The sequence below is a fragment of the Heliconius melpomene genome, chromosome 12 (assembly GCF_056956725.1).
Source record: "Heliconius melpomene rosina isolate 202511_hmr_F chromosome 12, ASM5695672v1, whole genome shotgun sequence".
Taxonomy (NCBI): domain Eukaryota; kingdom Metazoa; phylum Arthropoda; class Insecta; order Lepidoptera; family Nymphalidae; genus Heliconius; species Heliconius melpomene.
The window spans coordinates 9,251,462-9,275,507 of record NC_140400.1 but is presented as its reverse complement, the minus strand read 5'-3'; the positions used below and the strand labels follow the sequence as shown (position 1 = coordinate 9,275,507).

The 24,046-nt window shown below is 31.5% G+C and overlaps 2 protein-coding genes across 5 annotated transcripts; one reads left to right on the top strand and one right to left on the bottom strand.

Moving 5' to 3' along the window:
- Window positions 1-592: 592 nt before the first annotated feature.
- kraken (serine hydrolase like 2 kraken) lies at window positions 593-10,517 on the top strand. 2 transcript variants are annotated; one of them, XM_085194922.1, is made up of 3 exons: window positions 593-737; window positions 821-995; window positions 9,099-10,517. In XM_085194922.1, the coding sequence occupies exons 2-3, from the start codon at window positions 959-961 to the stop codon at window positions 10,004-10,006; spliced, it is 945 nt and encodes a 314-aa protein (XP_085051048.1). In that variant the 5' UTR covers window positions 593-737; window positions 821-958; the 3' UTR covers window positions 10,007-10,517. The 2 variants fall into 2 exon arrangements, with proteins under 2 accessions (XP_085051048.1, XP_085051047.1); XM_085194921.1 differs by having other exon boundaries at window positions 593-995.
- On the bottom strand, window positions 8,035-23,273 carry LOC146533784 (NFX1-type zinc finger-containing protein 1-like). Of its 3 annotated transcripts, XM_085194910.1 has the most exons (16): window positions 22,358-23,273; window positions 21,770-21,998; window positions 21,408-21,453; window positions 20,474-20,708; window positions 19,941-20,105; window positions 18,958-19,839; window positions 18,470-18,625; window positions 18,090-18,237; window positions 17,669-17,752; window positions 17,292-17,566; window positions 16,573-16,719; window positions 15,803-15,977; window positions 15,092-15,231; window positions 14,700-14,750; window positions 12,210-12,296; window positions 8,035-11,557 (listed from the first exon to the last, which is right to left on the bottom strand). In XM_085194910.1, exons 1-16 carry the CDS (start codon window positions 23,036-23,038, stop codon window positions 11,516-11,518), a joined length of 3,543 nt encoding a protein of 1,180 aa, XP_085051036.1. In that variant the 5' UTR covers window positions 23,039-23,273; the 3' UTR covers window positions 8,035-11,515. The 3 variants fall into 3 exon arrangements, with proteins under 3 accessions (XP_085051036.1, XP_085051037.1, XP_085051038.1); XM_085194911.1 differs by lacking the exon at window positions 12,210-12,296; XM_085194912.1 differs by lacking the exons at window positions 8,035-11,557; window positions 12,210-12,296 and adding an exon at window positions 13,505-13,626.
- Between the last annotated feature and the right edge of the window lie 773 nt (window positions 23,274-24,046).

The following is a 24,046-nucleotide window of genomic DNA, read 5'->3' as shown; positions in this document are numbered from 1 at the left end:
TATAAATTCGGTAATACTACAATGTACACAAACATAATAACTGTACAGCATTTGGCATTTATTATGTATTGTACATAGCTCCAGAATATTGTTTTCAAGTAAAAAAACAACACAATACTTGCAAATTAGGTTATGTGTTCGATTATATCACAAAAAAGTTAGGTAAAAAAGTATAATCTTGTTGTGCTTATTAATCTTAAGCTAATATAAATTTATAACAATAAAAGTTATTTTTAAAGTGGATATGGTATGGTACGATATTGTAATAATTGTGTGTAATGGACTTCGTATTAGTAATATATAGTCTACATTATCTGTTCAATATACGTCATTATAGTAAAGTTTTGTATATTTTAACGAACGAAATTTTCTATTTTTATACAGTCTGTCACATTTTTTAAGTATTACTTCCTTTATATTTAACTGATAAATTTTCACAGTATTATGTGCATTCAATGTAACATTGGCTAGTAAGCCGTATTCAACTGGCACGCCTAAAAGGCATAAAAAAAGTAAATAAGTTTTGTATATTTTTAAATGTCACTGATGTCATTATCAACGTCAAATGTCAGTGTCAGATCAACTTTTCCATAAAAGTTTTAATTTTTAATCAGTTGCCTGCAAATCGTACGATATTGAACATATTATTGTTATGTTATAGAGTTTCCACTGTTTATGTATACATACATATTAATGATAACTATCAATTATTACGTCGACTTACGTAGCGTTTTATTGTTAGTTTGAATCTAGTCACTATAGTTCAATTTTATATTAGAGCGCTTGCGTGAACTACTGCGTATTGTTCATTTCTCTGCAGTCTGCCGAAATATATCTGTGCCAGTGTAACAGTTACTTAAAAAGTAGTACAGAAAAACCTTGCATATATCATTTGATATTTAAGTTACGTATGTAAGTACGTGGTTCAACCAAATATAAAGCTTTGAACGTGTGTACAATGGCTGAAGAAAAAGTCAACGGACATATTAAAGAAGGTAAACATATATCTTTTTTCTATATATTATATAAATATTATATTTTTGTATAACATTTAATATTGTTTTAATTTTTATAAAGGGAAATTTAATGCATAACTTCTCTGTTATTTATTAAGAACTTACATAATATTTGAAAGTACATTTTACCATATAAGTGTTTGCCAATCACACAGCACACTACATTAATTAACTTATAAATTATTAAACTTATATAATTATTAGCATTACACAGGAAATTGCTCCTCAAAGTATAATCAGATTGATAATTTTTTGTAAAGATTTGACCTTGATAAATAAATATAGTATAAACTTGGCAAATCAAGTAACATTTTTTATATATTTCTTTGCTAAATAATATATTCTAAAGAAATAAATTTTATTATTATTATATTTTCTCACAAAAAATATATGTATATGATTTATCATTTAATTTTTTATTAAAAAACTATTCAACTATTATTTAAGAAACTGACTGTGTTATTTTATTTATATGTAGATTGTTGTATTTATTATTAAAATATACATTCTATTACACCATAATGTGATGTATTTTATGCATTGTGATAGGGTCTGTATAAATGTGACGACCATGGCTTCAATTCACACTCAGGATTAAATAATTATCTTCATATCTCTCCTAACAAGAAAAAGCACAACACAAGCTTCTGTCACTTAATATAATATCAAATTTTGAAAGACAATCAGAAAATGGAGATTGGAGTTTGGATTGCTACATGTGATAGTGAAGCATGAAGTTTTTTATAGTTTCCTTGATTTATCCTGTCCGAGAATTAGATTCAGGACAGTCCATTCCCCTTTAAGAGACTTCTGTATCCATGCAAGTTCAATGACTGTAATCATTACATAATAACATTTTAAAAACAATTTTCCTATTTCCTTAAGCAAAACTATATTAACTTGTATAATTCACATTTCATTCAAGTCTGCATTATATGAAGTAGAAGTGTCTGCAAAAGCTATTTTTTGTAAACATTACATAGTAAATCTTATTTTTTTGTTTTTAAAATGCCTATTATTTTTTATTTTCTAATACATTAATTACTTATATATATAGTTATTTAGCAGTATGTTTTGTTTGACTTTAAACATATAATAAAGAATATACAATGTATTTTATGTCTATATTATTGAGCAATAAAAACAATTTAATTATTAAAATAAAATTACTTTATGTACATTTTTAAAAGGTTTTATTAAAGTTAATAATCCAAAATACATTATTTTTGTTTAATATTTTATTTTTATTTAATACACAAACAAAACCACTTTGACATAGTTAAAATGTCCAAGCTACCATAATATGTGTAATTTCAATTTAAGTTGTCACTCACTATATACAAATAAGGGCAAAGGCATAACAATAGAAACTGTTGAGAAATGTATTATAATTACAATGACTCACGTAGTTACATAGAAAAAGATTTAATATAAAAAAATGAAGTTTTGAGTTTTAAAATCGCATCAAAGCACATCAAAGTGCTATGGCGTCGCTGACGTAATGTCTGAATAATTTGTCAATATTATTGTATACGGTACAAAATATCAATTTGTTTGTTTACCAAGAAGTGACGTAAATCACTCTGATTGGCATTCTACATATTATCATATATCATATTTTGTGATTTACCTATATTTTCTTCTAAATAATATTTGTTTTTTCCACTTAATAATAAAATTAATTCGTGTTTCGTAATTTATTAGTAATGTAACCACATTAATTCAATTTTAGAGATTTTTACTAGCTGTCATCATGCCTAATATGAGAAAAAAAATCATTAATTGTATACTAGCGACCCTCTTGCGGCTTCGCCCGCTTTTACTACTGGATTATTCATATAATGTATGTTTGCAAAGCACTTAAGATAATGTGAAAATTAATAAAACCCTAATGCAACCTGCATTTTTGTACTTTCAATAAGGATTTTCCAATTGTTTTACGCAGCAAGGATTTTTTAGTAGGTACCGTAATTTTAAATCTGTGCTACTAATCTTTTCAAGTACTTATTAAAATATATTTAAACTAGCGACCCTCTTGCGGCTCGCCCGCTGTAACTACTGGATTATTCATGTAATGTATGTTTGCAAAGCACTTAAGATAATGTGAAAATTAATTAAACCCTAATGCAACCCGCATTTTCGTAGTTTCAATAAGGATTTTCCAATTGTTTTACACAGCAAGATTTTTTTAGTAGGTACCGTAATTTTAAATCTGTGCTACTAATCTTTTCAAGTACTTATTAAAATATATTTAAATGACTATTTTTAGATAGTTAAATGACTATTTTTAAACGGAAGAAATTATAAACAAAAACCTGCCTACTAATAACTATTACAAAAAATGTGAAACTAAATATGTCGCGCTTAAATAATACATTCAACTCCAATTATCCAATACGTGCAAACGCATCTAACTAAATCTTCGTTGCTATAGAGGCAGGTGGGTTTTTTTTTCGAGTTTGTGGTCAATGCTGAAGGGGGTATTCTGTCCCTGATGAAAAGCAAGAACGACATGGCTGCCTGTGAGGAAAATTAAATAGAATGCATGGGCCGGGAATCGAACCCGGGCCGCCCGCGTGGCAGTCGAGCATTCTACCACTGAACCACCGATGCGTGTAAGGCAGGTGGGCGCGGCGGACGCATGGCGAGTGGCGAGCCGTCTCGCAGCGAGGATTTTTTTGATATTGTAACAACTTCTAAAGTACTTATTAAAATGAAAAATAGTAAAAGACTGTTTTGGTCTACATTAAATGGCCAAAGTAACTAATGTACTTATTTATATGCTGAGAGTAAGGGATAAGTGAAACTTAAGTAACATACAGCTGATGTGTCAACGGCGGCATGTGTCAACAATTAAATGCGTTTTTCTGTAAAACTATTCGCAATTTCGAAATATTTTAAAAAGCAAATTTTATCTTCGTTTAACGTAGAAAATTTATAAAGTATTTTAAAGGATAAGGATTAATACCATTATGGAAAAATATCCCTCACAATAAAAAATATATTGAAATTATTATTTTTAGACAGAAAAATGATCACTACACGTTCTTAACATCTTCACATTCTTAAAAGATACGAATATGCTCTCGCGGACTTTTTTGTAGATCTTATTAAGAGGAACAATACTATAGTACATTTTTTTCATGTAGTACTTACCATTAGAGCAGCGCATGCGCGAAAGTGTCTCAACGGGTAGGACTTTATACACATTTATAGTATTTATGTTAATTTACATAAGAATGTACAAATAATAAACTATATATAAACCTTCTACGAAAAACACTCGACTTAATGGTGAAGACCGCATCAAAATCCGTTGGGTGGTTTAGAAGAAGAAGAGTTAGAAACAACAGACAGACACGAAAAGCGACTTTTGTTTTATAAGATACTAGCGGCCCGCTCGCGGTTTCACCCGCGTGAACTATGTTATTATTAATTTCTGTCTCCTTGACTACGTCCTAGTGACGTCTATGCAAAATTTGACACTCCTAGCATTTGTAGTAACGAAGTTTCATACAAACTTTCGACCCCAAAAACAACCCCTTAGAAGTCGAATATTGCAAATTCCCGTCTTAGCGAGCACCTACGTCCTATAAGTAATTCCTATGCAAAATTTGAAATTCCTAGCACATGTAGTTTCTGAGATTTCGTGATGAGTGAATGACCTTTCGATTTTATATATATAGATAGGATTCTCAAAATGTTTAGTATAATTAAATCTTCATGTAGAACAATTTGAGGTAAGCAATGACACAGGAGCGCAAATGTGACTGTAAACGCGACTCGTTGTGAGTTCGATCCCCAGTCGAGGAAATTAAATATTTATTTAAGTTTATATTTTCCCTTCTCTTTGGTTCGTTCGTTCTTTTCTTCTGATTTCCATTTCTTTGCTCAGAAAGCGCTGCGTTGAGTACCAACCACTACGCAACACACAGTGTCCAGAATTCGGCAGAAAGTGGGGAATGGAGTGTCTTAACACTAGGCTCCCTCTGCCTACACTGCTGTGAGCGGGAAATAGCGTGAAGCTATGTTTTATTTTATGTAAAACAAAAATGTAATATATTAAGCGACATCCACTATGGTCATTTACCTTTTTTAAAATTTTATTATACAAGTTGCCTATGAATAATAAAATATATACAAGGAGGTCAAAGATGTCAATGGTAATATAGTAAGTAACTAATAGTATACATGAAGAAACAGCCATTGTGATATTATGACGAATACTTCTTAGACATAATTATATCTGTAAGAACTTTGAACATCACAGTTTATCATGTAGATAATGAATGATACTTATAAGCATATCATGACGGAACATAAATGTTAATATAGATTATTAGATTTTATCATTTATTTTTATGTCACAGGCCAGTGGTGACGCAGGGGCACGCGTGTGCGACTGTGAACGCGTTAGGTTGTGGGTTCGATTCTCGCTCGAGGAAGATGAAATATTTAATGTGATTATTTTCTCGTTCTGGCAACGTGGCAAAGCGCGCTGTTGAATTCCACCATTCCACACGTAATATTTTCAGAAATCTGTATAAAGTGGCGAACGGAATTGTCCTATTGAGAACGGAGTTTCTTTACACTAGGTTTCCAGGTTCCCTCTTCCGACCTTGCTATGTGCGTCCATACATATACCCTGGGATCCGGCCGTTGAATCCTGCATATGCCAGTTTTCTTAATTAAACCTATATTAATGAATAATACATGATTAGTAGAACAGATTACACCTGGGTTGCCTAGAAGAATCCTGCCGCAATCACCTTTAATTACATTTTTTCGTAACTCGTTTTTGGAGAAAATTGCACCAATACGTTTTTTATATGAATCGCACATCATTTGAAAGATAATCCCATAAGGAATTGGAAAATTAAGGGTTGCCAGCTCTCAGTCTGCCGCAAGTCTAGGGTTGCCTGGTTTAAACATGTCACTGAATGTTAATAATTTGCACTCATGTGTTTTTTTAATGAATTATATATCAAATTAAAGCTTATTTTTTTCTGAACACTATAAAACAGGGTTGCCTGGAAAATTCCTGCCGCAAACAGGGGTTGCCAGCGTTTGAAATATTTTATTCCGGTTCCGTTTGACTATGAGAATAGTTGTAATGTTAAATTACAACTATTCTCATAGTCAAACGGAACCGGAATAAAATTAAATTTAAATGTAATGTTTTAAAGTAAAATATTATATAATAGAAGGTCAATCTTAAAATCAATGTTTATTCTAATTGTTCAACTGTTAAATGATGATTTTAATCATATTAAGTACACGCAGAAAACTATTTAAAGATCATGGGGCAGAAGAAATCATCCTTATTTTTAAAGTAAAATAATGAATCTATAATATTGAGTCTTTGCAAAATCTATTTTCTAAATACTAATATTTATTTATTAATTTAAATTACCATTTTGAAACAATTAAATTATCTAGTTAAATAAATGTTTACAAATATTGATCTACTATAAACTATTAATATATATACATATACATCATGTTCCCTTAATATAATGAAGGGTGACCATTATTGCGGATATTTTTTTTATTAATTATATTGAAAAACACATTTCAATGAACTCTCTCTCTTCGTCCTCTACTTGTTTGATTTGACAAGGCTTGCCGCAAAACTCGTATATGCAGGATTCAACGGCCGGATCCCAGTCTAATAGTGACGCCTTAAACTCACAACGGAAGCAGTAACTGTTAATAAGTAGTATTAATAAGTTTGACGTAAGGGTGAATGGGTGTTTGTCTGCATATGTCTGCCTGTGGCATTATAGCTCCGAAACGGATGAACCGATTTTAATTTTATTTGTTTGTAAGATGACTTGATTCAGTTTGTTCTTATGCTTAGCCATAGCTAAACTAATCATGTTGTAAGAAAAAAAAAATCGCCTGTTTAAAGTTTTTCGCCCTTTTTCTAGTCTTTTGTTTCCTTTGTAAAGCTTCTTTGTATCGAGATTTTTTAATAATCCATTCAATTCCAGCTAATCACGTAACGAAAGATACAAGTCCTCACTCATTTATTTTTCCATACTCATATTAACTTTTGGTCAAAAGAAGAGAAGATAATTAATTTGATGATACATTTTTAATATATTTAAGTAAATAAATAATGTACTTAATTAGAAAATCTTTAAGAAAACTAACTAGGCCTATATGTTGTTTCTGCTTTATTTATTGTGCTTTATTACTTCAATAGAATTTTTATTTTATCTCTAAATAAATTTGATAATGTTAGTTATCTTTTATCTTTGTTAATAACGTAAAAGACATGAAAAATCCCTAAACTATTATTATTTAAAAAAAAATGAAAAAATTGATAATTTTCGAATGAAGATTTACGTGTTACCTGTTTCTTTACGTTAAGTACGTATATTAAAGCAAAGCAAATGACCTCATTATTTGCACATACCTAACACATATTTTTTTAAGTGTTGGTAATAATCGTTGTGTCCACACGTATAAGTGATACGTGGTGACGCAGTTGAAAAGTGTCAACTGTACACACGGAGTGTATACTCGGAGATTGTAGATTCGATTCCAGCAGGGAAAAGCTTATACGTATATAGAAATAAAAAAATATACAAATAACCAGACTAAGTAGTTCTAAGTAGCATCATAGATGAATGAATGTCTGGGTAATACAAATTATGAGAAGAACGTAATCGGTACTCTAAAATGTAATCTCTACAATTATAGTACATCTACACGTTAAAATGATTTGATTTCCTTGTGTATCTTAGTATTTGGGCACATGCTATATCACTGAATTACATTTTGTTTTAAGAATGTTGTGCAACATGTGGCTGATTGATAGTCCAGAATACGGATAATCACGAATCCGTTTAACTGAGGGCCAAATGATCGGGTTCCCACTGTAAAATATAAATACCCTGAACACGAGCGAACGAAATCCGTTCTTTTTAGCACAAGTCAGGAAAAAATCTACCATGCGGTCTTGACACACATGGTTGTTGGTTGGGATTTAAATTTTAATAAAATATACAAATTCATCTCATATATAAATATTGTTATTTCATAATAATTAAAGCTAATTTTACAAGGATATAATAATTTAACATAAAGATAATCATCGGGCATCTAATAAATTTAGTGAACAAAATTCAAAGGAGACTTGGTAACAAAGCTTGTTAGTTAACCTTGCATATTGTATTGTTAAAAATTTTCAGATTTTTTTCTAGATTTTTAGTTGTTTTTACTATTTTAAATAATGATGACCTAAAGTAAACGATAAATTAACATTATGTAGCAATATTTTTAACATTTATAAAGTGTTATTCTACGAAATATACTTATCTAGAACATAAAGGTAAATGATAACAACATAAATAGATTTTAACAAGCATAAATAAATAGATTTAAATAGATTTTAACAGTGAAAGTTTCTTTCTAATTGATGAGAACGTAATGGCTTAGTGGTCAGAGCGCTTGGACGACGGGTTCTGATTCCAAGAGGCGCGGGTTCAAAACACGCTACGTTGATTTTTTTATACATATCAATACAATGTGTGTTAAAGGTTATTTTGCTAATTATTGGTTAAACCTAATTAATGATATTAAAAATGATAACACGCCTTGGGAATATTTCATTCCAATCTAAAATGTACCTAAGACACGTATGTAAAGTTTGACTAGACCGATAATGATTGAGATTATTTTCTGCTCTTACATTGATAGGTAAACCATAACATACTCGTACCATTGACCTCATTATCATACATTTATTACCGATATATAAACTTTCACGCGATATAAAATACATAGATATTATATTTAATTAAATTTCCTTATTAATTGCATTTTTAATCAATCGACTACAAAAAGGAGGATGTTCTCAATTCGGTTCTTGGTATATTTTTTTTATTTATATACAACTATTTGTGACTTCTGAGCTGATTTACGTCATTTTTTCTTATTGGATGCGCAATAATGGCCAGTTTGATTTCGATTTTTTCGGCTATCGGAGTTTACAATGTAGTAAAGATAGTTATAGACACTAGTGTAACCAATGCTGTTCTTAATAATTTTAATGTGACGACGTTTTTGTTTCAGAATTACCACTTGGAATTACAGTGGAAGAGGTGGAGATCTCAGTGCCATGGGGTCACGTAGCGGGTCGATGGTGGGGCCCTCGGAACAAGCAACCGATGATTGCCATCCACGGCTGGCAGGATAATGCTGGGACTTGGGACAATCTTATTCCCCTTCTTCCCGCGAACACATCAGTCCTGTGTATCGACTTACCTGGTCACGGACTTTCCTCCCATTATCCTAAAGGCTTGCTATATTACATATTTTGGGATGGCATTTCTCTCTTGCGACGAATTGTTAAACATTTCAAATGGGAGAAGATCAGCCTAATGGGACATTCGTTAGGTGGCGCTTTAAGTTTTATGTACGCAGCAACTTATCCTGATGAAGTAGATCGAATTATTTGTATAGACATAGCGAGTCCTGCAGTGCGAGCTCCTGAACATATGGTCAACAATACTGCGGGCATGATCGATAAGAATTTGGAGTATGAAGATTTACCAGAAGAAAAAATACCATGTTACAGTTATGAAGAGATGATAGATATTGTATGTGACGCGTATAAAGGATCAGTCTCCAGAGAAAACTGCAAGGTCTTGATGAAGAGGGGTATGGCTCCTACTCCTGCACACATAAAGAAGAAAGGTTACTACTTCAAAAGGGACCCGAGGCTAAAAGTAGCCGGTTTAGCCATGATGTCCATAGAAACTGCGTTAGAATACGCTAGCAAAGTGAAATGTAAAGTTTTGAATATTAGAGCCTTACCAGGACAAAAGTGGGAACGATTAGATTACTACTTGGACGTTGTGGAGAAACTAAAGAATACGGCGGACGTAAGTTACGTAGAAGTGGAAGGAACGCATCACGTACATTTAAATTCTCCCCAAAATATAATAAGCATTATAGAAGATTTCTTAGAACTATATTAATTTAATAGGTATTTTCGAGAATATTGTGATATTCATTGTGATGCAACTAGCTAAGCGAGTGCACAATAGTAAGTAATTAACCGCCCTTTGCCTTTAAGGCATTATGCTTAATGTTGTTGCTTCAGTAACAAAATGTCACGTTTTAACAGGTGTCTGTTAAGAATCTGTTGTTTCGTACACCATAGATTATAAATTCAGATAGTTTAGCAAAATTAAAAAAAATGTTTTTACGCTTTCAAAAAGCAATAGTATGATGTAAAGACAGCTAAGTTATAAGTGGTTGTTATGTATGTATTTAATTTTTTTTTAGTAAATAGCAGCTAGTATTAATTTATGTGTGAAAATGGTGAGATGAATAAGGTTATATGTATAATTTATTTTTTTAGCTTTCCAAGTTCACATAAGATTTTAAGCTTAAATTGTAATATTTATTTTGACATATATAAAATGAAAAATGTTGAGCAAATATTGTGTAAAAAGACAAGTTATAACAATAAACCTGTTACACAATGTTTTGTTTTATTATTAAAAATAATTTATATAAATTATTTTCACATACGTTAAAAGAATTGAGAGAAGTACATTTTTAGAGTAGGACAGATAATACTTTTTTAGAAAATGTCTAAAAGATTTAACGTATAACGAGATTTGAACCCGCGCCCGAGTCAAATCATGTTGGTTAAAAACAAAGAAATTATTTACAATTTTTGTACAATATATCTTATTTAAATATAATTGTTACTAAAAACTCAAATAAAAATCGTTTGTCCTGAACGACTACTTTAAGAATATATATTATAATCATCAGCCTATTCAAATAGGTATTATAGTATAAACACATAAGACAGAGCATTATATTTAAATTAATATTTATTTGAAAAATGTAAATTACACAGAAGCAAAAACTTGAGAACTTAAATGAAACAATAGCATCGTTTGAAGTTATTAAAAACATAAAATATATTTTATTATACTAACGTATTCCAAAAGTTAATAATAATCGCTTGTTAAGGATCCAATGATAATCGGTTATTTTAAGAGCATAAAAATAAAACGTATGCTCGCTTACATTTCCATTAATTCAGTACAAAAACACTTAAATAAATCTGGTAAACTTTCAAATATACCAGGAGATTTTTTTTGTGACCGTGACAGAATATATATATATATACTAGCGGCCCGCTCGCGGTTTCACCATTATTTTATTTATTATTAATTTCTGTCTCCATGACTACGTCCTAGTGACGTTATGCAAAATTTGAGACTCCTAGCATTTGTAGTAACGAAGTTTCATACAAACTTTCGACCCCAAAAACAACCCCTTAGAAGTCGAATATTGCAAATTCCTGTCTTAGCGAGCACCTACGTCCTATAAGTAACACCTATGCAAAATTTGAAATTCCTAGCACATGTAGTTTCTGAGATTTCGTGATGAGTGAGTGACCTTTCGATTTTATGTATATAGATGAAAAGATGTTTTTATTATATAGATATTTACTCCATTAATTTTCAGGATTCAGGAAAGAAATAATTAGAGATTCGTTGCCAAATCTGCAACAAAAGATATCTACTTTTATTAAATTAGTGAATCAATTTTACATTTTTAAATATAAATTATTATAAAAAATACATTTAAAAATATAAAAAAACCACTCTTCCGAGGGCGGGACAAGGGTCCAAGCCATCGGTGGCTAGGGCTCCAGAGAGAGGAACCTCCGCACAATACGCGCCGTCTCAAGTAACACTGCCTTCTGTATCCGGTTCTTGATCCAACAGCTAAGCGATAGCCTCTTAAGGTGTTGGTCGAGGCTTTTCGCTATTAGACCGTTAACCGAAACCACTATCGGCACAATGATAGTCGCATTGACATCCCACATGGCGGTAATCTCATGGGCTAGGTCCAAATATTTAGATTGTTTTTCTTTTTCTGCCTTCACGAGATTGTCATCATGTGGGATAGTAACATAAACAATCACTGCGCGGCGAGCCACTCGGTCTACTAGTACTACATCAGGTCTATTGGCAACAATATACCTGTCAGTAATAATAGACCGATCCCAGTAGAGCAAAGCACAGTTATTTTCAAGAACAGACATGGGATTGTACCTGTAGTAACGCACCTCGAATTCTACAAGGCCATATTGAAGAGCAAGTTGCTGGTGTATTATCTTGGCTACTTGATTGTGTCTATGCAAATACTCACCATTAGCAAGATGAGAACAACCAGAGACAATATGACTGAGGGACTCCCCAGGTCGATGACATGCCCGGCAGATGTCGTTAGTGCCATCTAAGTATATTATTAACATTATCATTAGCTAAGTATTGACCTTTAATAATTAAAAATATTTTAATGTGACACTATTTAGTGGAATATATTATAAATGTAAAATTTTTCATATATTAACTAATGGCAATAGCGTAGCAATAAGGGGGAGAGGGAAGGTTCGGCCTGCGGGTAGAACTCAACGCCGCGTTTTTGACGAGGAGCAAAAAAAGTAATTTATTCCCCCCGAGTGGGAATCGAAACCACAACCGGTGCGTTTACAGTTGCAAGCTTGTGCCACTGTGCTATGACGGCCTACACTCCTTATATTTATAAAATTATTCTATTATTATTCTATGCTTATTAAATTGCATCTAATTGACTTGACCTTTTAAACAATGCAAGTAGTTATAGGAATTTACCTACACGAGTAAGGTGAAGATTAAATATGAAATGTTAATAAAATGTTATACAAGTATAGTTTATGAATAGTAGGTATCAGATTATAAAATGTTTTTGATTTACCTATTTAAGAATAAATATTTTAAAGTTGATAATAATTTAAATGGAGGCCAGTCATGGAGGTGAGCGTGCACTGTAAGCGCGATAGGATTGGATTGGATTAAATATTTTAATTTCTTCGCTCTGATGTCGAGGCAAAAGCACAGCGTTAAGTTACGCCGTTCATCACGCCGTGCCTCCAGAATTCGGTGGAAAGAGGGGAGTTGAGTGTCTTAATATGAAGCTTCCTCTGCCTATCCTGCTACACGCGGTATACAGCGTGAAGCTGAATAAAAGATCCTGATTTATTTATTTTTAGGTATATTCTAAATGAAACAACTGTCAAGATATTTATGTAACATTTATAACAAATAAGTTATCTTTTTTTACCTCGTAACGTCTGTCAGTTTAAATTTGAATAAAGGTCATAGCAAAGTGTTCAAAAGGTTAAAATTTTTACAAGGACCCACTCGTTATTTAATTTTTTTTATATTCTCGAAACTTGACGCAAATAAATTATTTAAAATATGTGGTGTTGTAACTGGTTGTACATATTTTATATAAGCGTTTTTGTTTTAGATTTTTTCAAAATTGACAAAAAGTGAAGGCCAAAATAACTTATCACTAAGTTCATTATCTAAAAATAAAAAGGTAAAAATTATTTAAATGTGTTGTAAATTTATCACACGTCATATAAAGTCACAAGAACATGTACCTACCTAATATAATGTGTTTTTTAATTAAAATTTAAAATATATATAAATGACTTCTTTGATAATTATTTATTCCTATTCGTATGTGATGTAACTGGAGCTGCAGATTACGTCAGAGGTCGAAAGTGTCATTGTCATTACTGTTGAAGGCGAAAGTTAAGTGTGTTATTTAACTAAATATACTGACTTTCATATAATCATAAAAAATTTAAATGAATATAATGTTATGTATTAACAAATATGATCATATAATAATAGTACTTAAATAGTAATATAAGTAATTATTTTCTATCTATCGGTTGTGGACTCTATTCTCACTCGGAGTAATGAATGATTAAATATTTTAATTTTCCTGCTCTGGTAATAAAGCAAGGCACTGTGTTAAATTCCGCCGCCCAATAGACAATGACTCTAAAATTTTGGTGCGTAGGGAACGAAGTGCAAGAGCAACAGTTCCTGAGATTAGCTTGTTCAACCAAACAGACTAGTAAGCTTTATAATAATATTGAAGAAGTATCGATTGCTGAGGCAAAATGTGTAATTTCACCACTTCCACAGCAGAAGCTTTGACAAGATAAACAAAATTTACTTTATATATAATTTTAAAATATTTCAGAGGCTAAATTACACATAACTATTTTTTTTTGTAGGGTTGTAGTAGTTTCCACATCAACTGCCTAAGGTGTTAACTATTTTAGATATATGTATAGTATGACACAGTTTTGCGATCTTCTAAAGTCAAAAATCAGTTGCGGTGCTGCGACAGACGGTCTGACTGTAAACGTGGTTGAGGGTTCGATTCTTTCCCGAAGGAATTATTTGCATTTGCTCGCTCTGTTAGTAGGAAACAGCGCGGCGTTGAGTCCCGCAACTCAACACGTAATGGTAGTGTGGTGCGTGGGGAGTGTGCACAATATACGGAAAACAGCACAAAGCTAAAAGAATAAGAAAAAAAATAAAAATAAATATCATTTCACGTTTAATAACGTCTTATTTATTCAATTATAATAAACAAAAAAATAACCTTTACTACATATGTATATAAGAATTTTTATTTAATAATTTTAAAATATTTCAGAGTATTAAAATGTTTTTGAAATATACATAATAATAAGTGCATACCGTTGTTTTAATTAAGTTTTCAAGTTTTGAGTAAAATAATTTATTTTCCTACATTATATATTTACTCTACATATTTACAAGATTATCTCACCGATTTATGTTTTTCTACAATAAGATCATCCAATTCGTTAGTATTATTCACCTGAAAATTAAAAATTATGAAGCTTTAGTTTTCAGTATACAGGTATTGTCTTTAAAATGATAATGTTATTTGACACTGAATGTAACTCAATTTTTTGGAAATAAATGAGTAGTTCAAGCGGGGGAAGCCGCAAGTCATTAGTATTAATAAAACTTGTATATTGTGTATTCAATTAATGGAATACAACATGTTATTTTCAATATTAATATTATATTTTGGTCAATTAAAAAAAATACGTCAAATATTTTACTTTGAATTATGGAACTTTCTATTATTTATAATTATTTATTTAAATAATAAAAAAAATGCACATAAATGTTTTAAACATACAATTTACTTACAGACAAATAAGTTTCCTCGTCTTCACTTAATTTTAACAACAATTCTGTCCCAATTGCATTTTGTTCTTCTAATTTCTCGTGTATAGCTCGCCATATTGGACTTGAGCGCAAGACTTTCATATTTCCAAACATGAAAAAACCTGTAAAATAAATGTTATTAAACAAATAGAGATTAATCGTGGCGCCGAGGCACAAGCGTGTGACTGGTCGTGGGTTTGATTCCCACTCGAGAAATGAAATATTTAATATTTTCAATTCCACTAAATAAAAATACTTAGTTAGAAACGTTTAATACAGATATATTTGTTATTTTTTTAGCTTAGCATAGCGTATTCCGCATGTGGCAGGGTAGACAGAGGGAGCCAAGGGATAAGACACTCCGTTCCCCATTTTCGAAATTTTGCCTTTTTACCAGAATGAGCAAATGAATATATTAAATATTTTATTATCGAACCTACAGCTATCACGTTTAAAGTCATACATGTGCCACTGTGCCAAGACAGCGTTTTGAAGGTTCGTGTTGCTTTACTTAAACTTTTTTAAGAGCGAGATTCTTCTCCTTCATTCCGTTCTTCCGCAATTCTTCTCTTTTGTATGTATGGATCATCAAATGAATTAATGATAGTAGTAGTGACAGTGATTTAGACTCAATTAACATGACCGAAACAATTTCTATAAATTACAATATTAATATAATTTAATTTGTTTTACCTTCCTTAGCTCTAGACAAAGCCACACAAATCCTATTAGAGGCGGAAAGGAACCCTATATTCCTCTCCTTGTTACTCCTCACCAGAGACAAAATAACTATCCTATTCTCTTCGCCTTGATAATTATCAACTACCGTTATATTCACGTTTTCTAATAAAGGATATTTTTTTGCTATCTGTAATAAAATATGTAGATTAAAACTAATATAAAATATAATGAATATAAAAAAATCCGCTTCACGCTGTATTCCGCACACAGCAGGATAGGCAGAGGGAACCCAGTGTTAAGATACTCTATTCCCCATTTTCGTATTCAACGCCGGGCTTTCGCCTTGATGCCAGTGCGAAGAAATGGAAATCTCTATATATAATAAAGGAATAGAAAAGTCGATTCTCTACATGAAAGATATAAGAAAAATAAAAATTGGGTCGGTTAACAAATCGATTATAGAAGGTAGAAAAACAAATCAGCAGAATTTTTATTATTATTAAATTATAATAATTCATTCCCTTTCGTGGACATCGAACCCTAAACTGCAGTTACGCAATGCGTTACAGTCGCATCCTTGTGCCTCTGCGCCACGACGGTCTCTATAATGAATATGTAAAATGTCTAAAATACCAAAATTACTAAAACCAGTATGTGATAACTATATAAAAACTTCAACAAAAAAAAACTGAAGTATCTTATTTTTTTATCTGCCGTATCTATTTTACCAAACACTCATTTCAAATTCTGTCGGAAAGCTGAGAACGGACTTCTTGACTTACCTCTTGTATAAGAGATGCTTGCCCATTGTAAGTGGCCAAAATAGTAATTTCATTTTCAGCATATTCCATTTTACGTAAATAATTCGCTAGTGACACGCACCATTTCGCTTCGAACGTATTTTTATGAGTCCAAGTTTCTTTCGATTCCTGTAAAAAATTGCAGTATACCAGATATAGCAGCATGCCGCTCAAAATTTTCGTGACACCATATGACCGAACTCAACACTGTGGTTTGCCTTGTTATCAGAGCGAGAGAATAAAATAACAATTCCCCTCGAATGAAAAATAAAAGCACAAACTTCTTGATTACAGTCAAACGTGGTGCCACTGCGCCACGAAATTCTCAGCAGTATATAAACATTAATATCTTGTACCTAATAATAATGAAAATTTGGAAATTTGTGTTTTACAATGTATGTAGGTATATCTAAAGAGAAATTACAGTAGCTGATATTAGTAATAAAGAAAAATCATATTTACTTCTGAAAACTACAACATAAATTTTAAGAAATAAATATTTTTTTAACAAGATCACTTTATTTTTAACAATTTTAAGTTATTCCACAGTTAGGAAAGAAAAATACTTTTTGGAAAACGTATAAAAATTGGAACGTAGCGGGATTTATTAAGTTGTTTTTTCCTAAGATCACAAATAATAGGTAATAATAGGGTCGCTATCCATTAATACACCAAAAAACCAATAACCAAAAAAACCAAACCTCAGAATCTTCCAGAACGGTATGATCAAAAAAAAATAGGGTGTCCTTCATTCCTTTTATAGGTGGATATTCCAGTACAGTAGGGTGACAATCTAATGTCTCATATATAATCGGGACTAATAGGTCCACAAAGTTGGCGCGCATACGGCGTTGCGTGGTTAAGGTGCGGGCGTGAACGCCGTTACGTATCATTCTCTCGAATAACGATATATCCATGTTGTAATGTTTGGCTAGTATATAATGTGCGGCGGACGGCCTTAGTTGCTTATGGTCACCTATAATGATAATAAAGATGAGATCATTTCATATTGTTGCGGAACCCAACGCCTTTAACACAAACAATACTCATCAAATAATTTTATTTTTAAATTACTTACCTATAAGTATAAGGTGTTGGCAAGAATGAGTTATTGAAGTAATTATATGTGACTCCAACACTTCTGCGGCCTCTTCTACGATGACTGTTAGGAAACATTTATTTATATTAAACAATTATTCAATTTTGTCTAAATGAGAATCTAAAATATGCACATTAGGCAGAGGGAACCTAGTGTTAAGACACTCCGTACTCCATTTTTTCACCGAGTTCTGGAGGCATCGCATGTTGAGTGGCGGAATTCAACGCCGCCCTTCGCCTTGATACCAGAGCTAAGAAATGGAAATATAAATTTAAAATAAATATTTCATTTCCTCGAGTGGGGATCGAACCCGCAACCAGTCGGTTTTACAGTCACAGTTTTCGCCCCTGCACCATGACTGGCCACAATTAAAGATAGATATATAAATAAATATATTTACCTATAGGTGATTTGAGTCTGGTCATTAAATCTCGTCTCCTAGCCGCCCCTGTAGTTGTAACACCGATTACTTTAACATGTTGAAGCAATTCACAATCTAATATCGACGATATTTCCTCTAATTCACCATTTAATTTTGTATATTCTTCCTAAAATTTAAGTAAATTATTTTGACTTTAGAATTAGAACTCAGTAGTACACAAAAGCACAGCGTCTGACTCTGAACGAGACAGCTGTGGGTTTAATTCCCACTTGGGAGGATGTATATTTATTTTCATTGACTTGAAATATAAATAGGGGAGAACAGAGTGTCTTTACTCCTCCTCTCCCTAACTAGCTCATGCGGGAATAAATTGCAAAATAAAATAAATAAAATCATACCATCGCATTATTTAGTTTCGCTACCAATTTATCTTTAATAATATCAACAGTATTAAAATATAATTGCCACCTTTCGTCAGTTGTTAATTTATAAGGATCCGATGTAGACATTTTATAAGTCATTTTATTATCGATCTTCGATTTTGCCACATATTTCTGTAATTACAAAAAATAACATTATAAAAATAATTAGATTTATATATTTCAATTAAATAAAAAAACCCATCGAGGATTCCGTATAAATGAAGGAGGTCTCGGTTTTCTGAAACTCAAGCTTAGCCTAGCCAGAGCCACTAGTACAAATGAGCATCTGATATCTCACTTGAAATAGCGGCATTATTACCAAGTTTTGCTCCTTCGCCAACAGGCGCAAGTACAAATCCCATTCACTATGTTCAAATTTTTATACAAAAATCAAAAATTGCAAGCATACAACCTTTAATTGATCACAATAATTATGTCTAAATAAGAAAGTATAAAACAAATACCTTCAAGCAATACAGTCTGTCTTGAGTGCGTTCTGTACTCCTCTCATATATTTCTACTAAATTTATACCTTTTAATTGATCCTCTGGGATTGATTTTGCGGCTTTTATTTCATCTTTTAACGATCTTATTTGATTTAATGCATAAGTTTCTGAAAAACATGTGTTTATATCATCGGTTGGGTCCGGCATTAAATGTACTTCCCAGTCTTCATTATTGTCTTCAGGTTCATTGACACCATGCAAATGTCCAAAGAGCCAGGTCAGTACTGCATCCTCATATTCAAATACAGAAGAATGTCTCAAATGAACGATATTTCCGTTTAATTTCAAATAACGTTTAATAGTATCGTTTGTTAGAACCATATTCTCACATTTATCTATATCGGTCTGTATTTTAGTCATTTCTTCAAACACTAAATTGACTTCCGATCGTTTCTTTGCGTATAAATATGAATGTTTGGATTGAACTTTCTTTCGCAAACGATTTATATTATAAAGATCTGCAATCTGACTTTTCCCTTGACCCCCCAATCTCACAATATCTGGTGTCACTTTAGTAATTTGTTCCAGAAATTGGTCCAAAGCGTGGTTCGTATAACAAATTATCAACATAGGCGTTCCTAACAGGCAAAAGTTTCTTAGTATGGTCGAAGCTATTTTCACACCCATATAAGTTTTCCCTGTCCCAGGGGGGCCTTGGATTACCGCAAATTCTTTAGTTAGTGCAAATTTGAATACTTCCATCTGAGATTTGTCTAGACCGAAAACATTTTCTGAAGGCCAATCATGGGATGTTATTGAGAAAGATATTTCTTCGAGTTTGTCGTTACGTGTTGAATATATCTGCCTCGGTTTTAGGTATGCGGGTAGTTTTGTTTCTTTCTGTATAAGACAAACGAAAAGTTTTTCAATTATAAAAAATAAATATATTTTTAACCTTTTAAAGCATTATAAATTAAATAAGATGGAAACAAAATACATACTTGAACATCCAAAATATATCGCTTCATTGGTATAGTATTAGAAGGCAAGCTCTGTAACACTTTCAACACTTGATGGTAAGGCTCAAAAAACACTTCACTTTCAACCATTAGATATTGCTTTGAGAACACTTGGCTCGGTAATGGAGTTTCAAATGAGACAAGTATCTTAAAGAATAAGATATATATGTTTTAAATAGACACGTGTTGTATTGGGTTTAGCTAAATTAGAATATAATTATGTTGTTTGATATTCAGAAAACTAAATAAATTTTATTATACAATTATGTTTATTGAGAAATTCTAGAATTGTCATATTTTTTTTAATAAGAGATTTCCGCATATGTATGTATGTATACGTAAGAAGATAAATCTACGGTTTCTTCAAGCCATGGGCGGCGGAATTCAGCACTGCATGGTGTTTATCCTACCAGATTAACGAAATGCATGCATGCAATCGAACCCACAATCGTCGCATTTACAGACCCTATCTCTCTGGCCCTAATAATCCCAATTACTAGTAAACTAATACTTACATAACCCTCCTTAAGCAATTGTATGCTGGAATCTAATACAGTTGCAAATAAAATATTATCAAAGTTATCATTTGTGAAAAGTAGTAAAGATCCACACATAAGCCACTTATCACGCGCATATTTAGTTAAATTAACAGACTTTAAATTAAGACGCTCGCTCCAAGCTAAGTCGATTAGGTACCCGACTTTGTTTCTTATTGCATATATTTTTATTAGGCGCACTTTTGGATATACTCTGTGAAAATGAAAAAAAAATACCGTTAAAAATGTGGCTAAACAATATACTTTAAAAACAATTTCGATTAAGTGACCTTTCAAACAAAAAAAAAATCAGAGGCGGTTCATCCGTTCATGAGCTATGATGCTACAGACAAACAAATAGACACACATTCACAGACGCATCAAATTTATAGCATCCATCAGTTTTCTGGGTGGGTTTAAAATCACAAGTATTGGGTTTAATACTACAAAAAAATAATATTTTAAGGCCATCATGTAGAAGCAGAGCAGTTACTGTAAATGCGATAATTGTAGTGTCAATCCCCACTAAGGCCATTAAATTCTTATTTTTATTTTTGAGTCTTCCCTCTAGTATAATGCTGTTAAGCTTCACCGAGCAATGTCTCAAATTGGGACAGAAAGTGGAGAATAGTATCTTGACACCAGCCTTTTTTTTACATAAACGTGCATACAGATCACCTGAGACTTTCTTACCTTCAGCTTCACCATATATTCCACATAAATCAGATTGCTAAACATGGGATACAGTGTGAAGCTAAAATACATAATTATATATGTCAAGAATTTTCTTTTTGTAATTGAGTTATTGTAAAATATATTGTAATTTTTGTTCAACATTTGGATACTCTAAGAACTTAACTAGGTTCCAGGTTTAATATCCAGATCAAATATTTATTATTATTTTTAACCTCACCTGATATTTTCAAATCTTGTTTTAGAAGGGTTTCCAATATATTTAGCTAAAATCACAAACAGAATTGTGGTATGAAATTATTTTGAATCCTGTGATAATAAATTCACGTAAATATATATAAAGGATGTTGTGGCACAGCACAACAATGACTGTAAAACTGTCAGATTGTGGGTAGGATTTCCATTAAATGAATAACTTTTTTGGTCTTGTTCTGATCATAACACAATGTATCTTAGCTTCTCCATGCAATAAGCAATGTCTTATTGATTATATCTCATTATTATTGATTACCTAATTGTCTACAAAAAAAAAGAGAAAACCTATGTAAAATATTTTATTTTAAAATATAATTTATCACTTACATAGTCCTTCTCGTAATGGTCCATACAAATCTTCTCGTAATAACCTAAATTGTAAATCCAAATAACTTATAATAGATGGATAGGCCCCATCAATAATATTTGGTTCTATTTTAACATTTTTATTACTGAAAAGATCATCTTTATTAGGAAATATGTTAAGATTCCTAAAACTACTTTTATCATTCAGTTCTTGGGTTGAAGATGTTTGGTTGGGCATTTCTTCCCAGACCTGTAAATATATAGAAAATAATAATTATATTAATTAAACTCGTAAAAATATTGGAAGTCAATTGTTTGGCAAATATTGAGTAAGTAGCTAGGAATACTAGGAAGAAAATGCTCTAATGCTATAAATAATAAGATAGTTTTTGTAATTTTTAAACATTTTAGAAAAAAAAATTTAACGATTACATAACCACGGAATCAAAAAAATAAAAGGGATTTTTAAAATTCTATTCCAAATACATTAGTATAAAATTCAAAGTCTTTGCTACAGGTAACATGTATTGTAATAAAGAAGTAATAATTAATTTTTTTTTTACAAATTAAATACAATTTTGATATAAAGTAAAGTAAATTAATACTAACAAATCTTGAAGATTGCTCTAATTTCATCTTTAATTTATACAGTTCTTCATAAAATTTTGGTTTGATAGGTTCCATATGCTCCTCTTGGACTGCTATGGCACTGGTTTCAGCAACTTCTAATACATCATATAACTTTTTTAAATACCCATTGGAATTATTTCCTAGATTAACTATAGCAGCACACAAATTGAGGACAGAAAAGTAGAAAGACTCCACATCATTCCATAAAAATGCATTCCTGGGTTTATTTACAGTTCTGACTTTTGGTATATTGATTAAATATTCTTTTAATATGTATAAAAAGTCTGATTTTTCAAATTCATCTTTCACTAGATATACAATTTTTGATGTGTCATAAGCATCTAACGATTGGTAAACAGTTTTGATGATTTTAACTAACAGCACTATAAAATCACCTTTTAGATCATCTTTGAAAAGAAGCCAAAAACCTGGCCTATTAGAAAGTTCCAGGTTCAGAATTGGTTGTGACAAATTTGAAAGTTCAAGTAATCGATTGAACCCAATAGCTTTCTTTTCTATTTGCTTGGATTTAGGTAGTTTTGAAATCTGTTTTGATTTAGTACCTTCCTCATCCAAGTAATTAGACGTGGTAGGTGTTGTGTTTTCAGTAACTGTACCATCAAACCAATCTATTCGAAACGATTTCCCTTGTTCCACCATTTCGACTATATTGTATTTCAATCAATTTACTATAAGTTGCATTAACTTTAGTTGTTCAGTTCAGTTCTTTATTTATGGCACTTCGAGCGTGCCAGTTCAGCACTAATCATTTCGCCAATATCACGTTGAATGGAAAACACCCAAAGGAGAATGTACGGTAAAAAAAAGGATAATATTACGCACTAGGAGAAATTTTAGAGGAATACAAATTATTGTTTCGGTGCATAAACGTCGTCGGTTTGTCATTTGCAAAATGACAAGCCGATGACGTTGACAAGACAACGTAATTTTAATGTCATATTAAAATTACAGAGTACGTATGTATAAAATATGTGGCAGATTTCTATAGCAACACTTGAAATAACTAATATCTTTCAACCTAAAAGCCATAAAATAAACAATCAATCAATCTATTAATACCTCATCAAAAACACAATAAATGCAAATAGAAGGGGAAGGTACCTCCTTCATGTAAAAACTGTAATTTTTTTTCTGAAAGACTCAAGATGGGATATACAGATAATCTGACAAAAAGTCGAATGTAGGCATGCCTACCATGAAAGTAAATAATATCTATTACCATAATTATATCACGCTCGAAGTATCATATTATAGTATAAAAATTATAATTCAGTTTAATTATATTAAAATTGCATTAAATTATTTCTTAGTGACTTTGCGTTGATCTTTAACAAATTTATGTTTTATTATGACAGAATCTGAATCTACATGACTGTGTGTTGTCTGAGATGTCCTCGAAGGATTCTAGCCAATATTGCTCTTTATTCAAATATTGTATTATTATTGGTTATCATTATTAGGACTATCAGACGTTGTAAACTAGACTAGACTGACAGTAAACGCAATGGTTGTGGGTTCCTACTCGGAGAATTAATTATTTTCATTTTCTCGCCGTAGCAATTAGACAAAGCGCAACGTTAAGGTCAAAAACTTAATATCTTGAAAGTTGAAAGTCTGGAATCACTTAACGCTGGTTCATTCCAACTA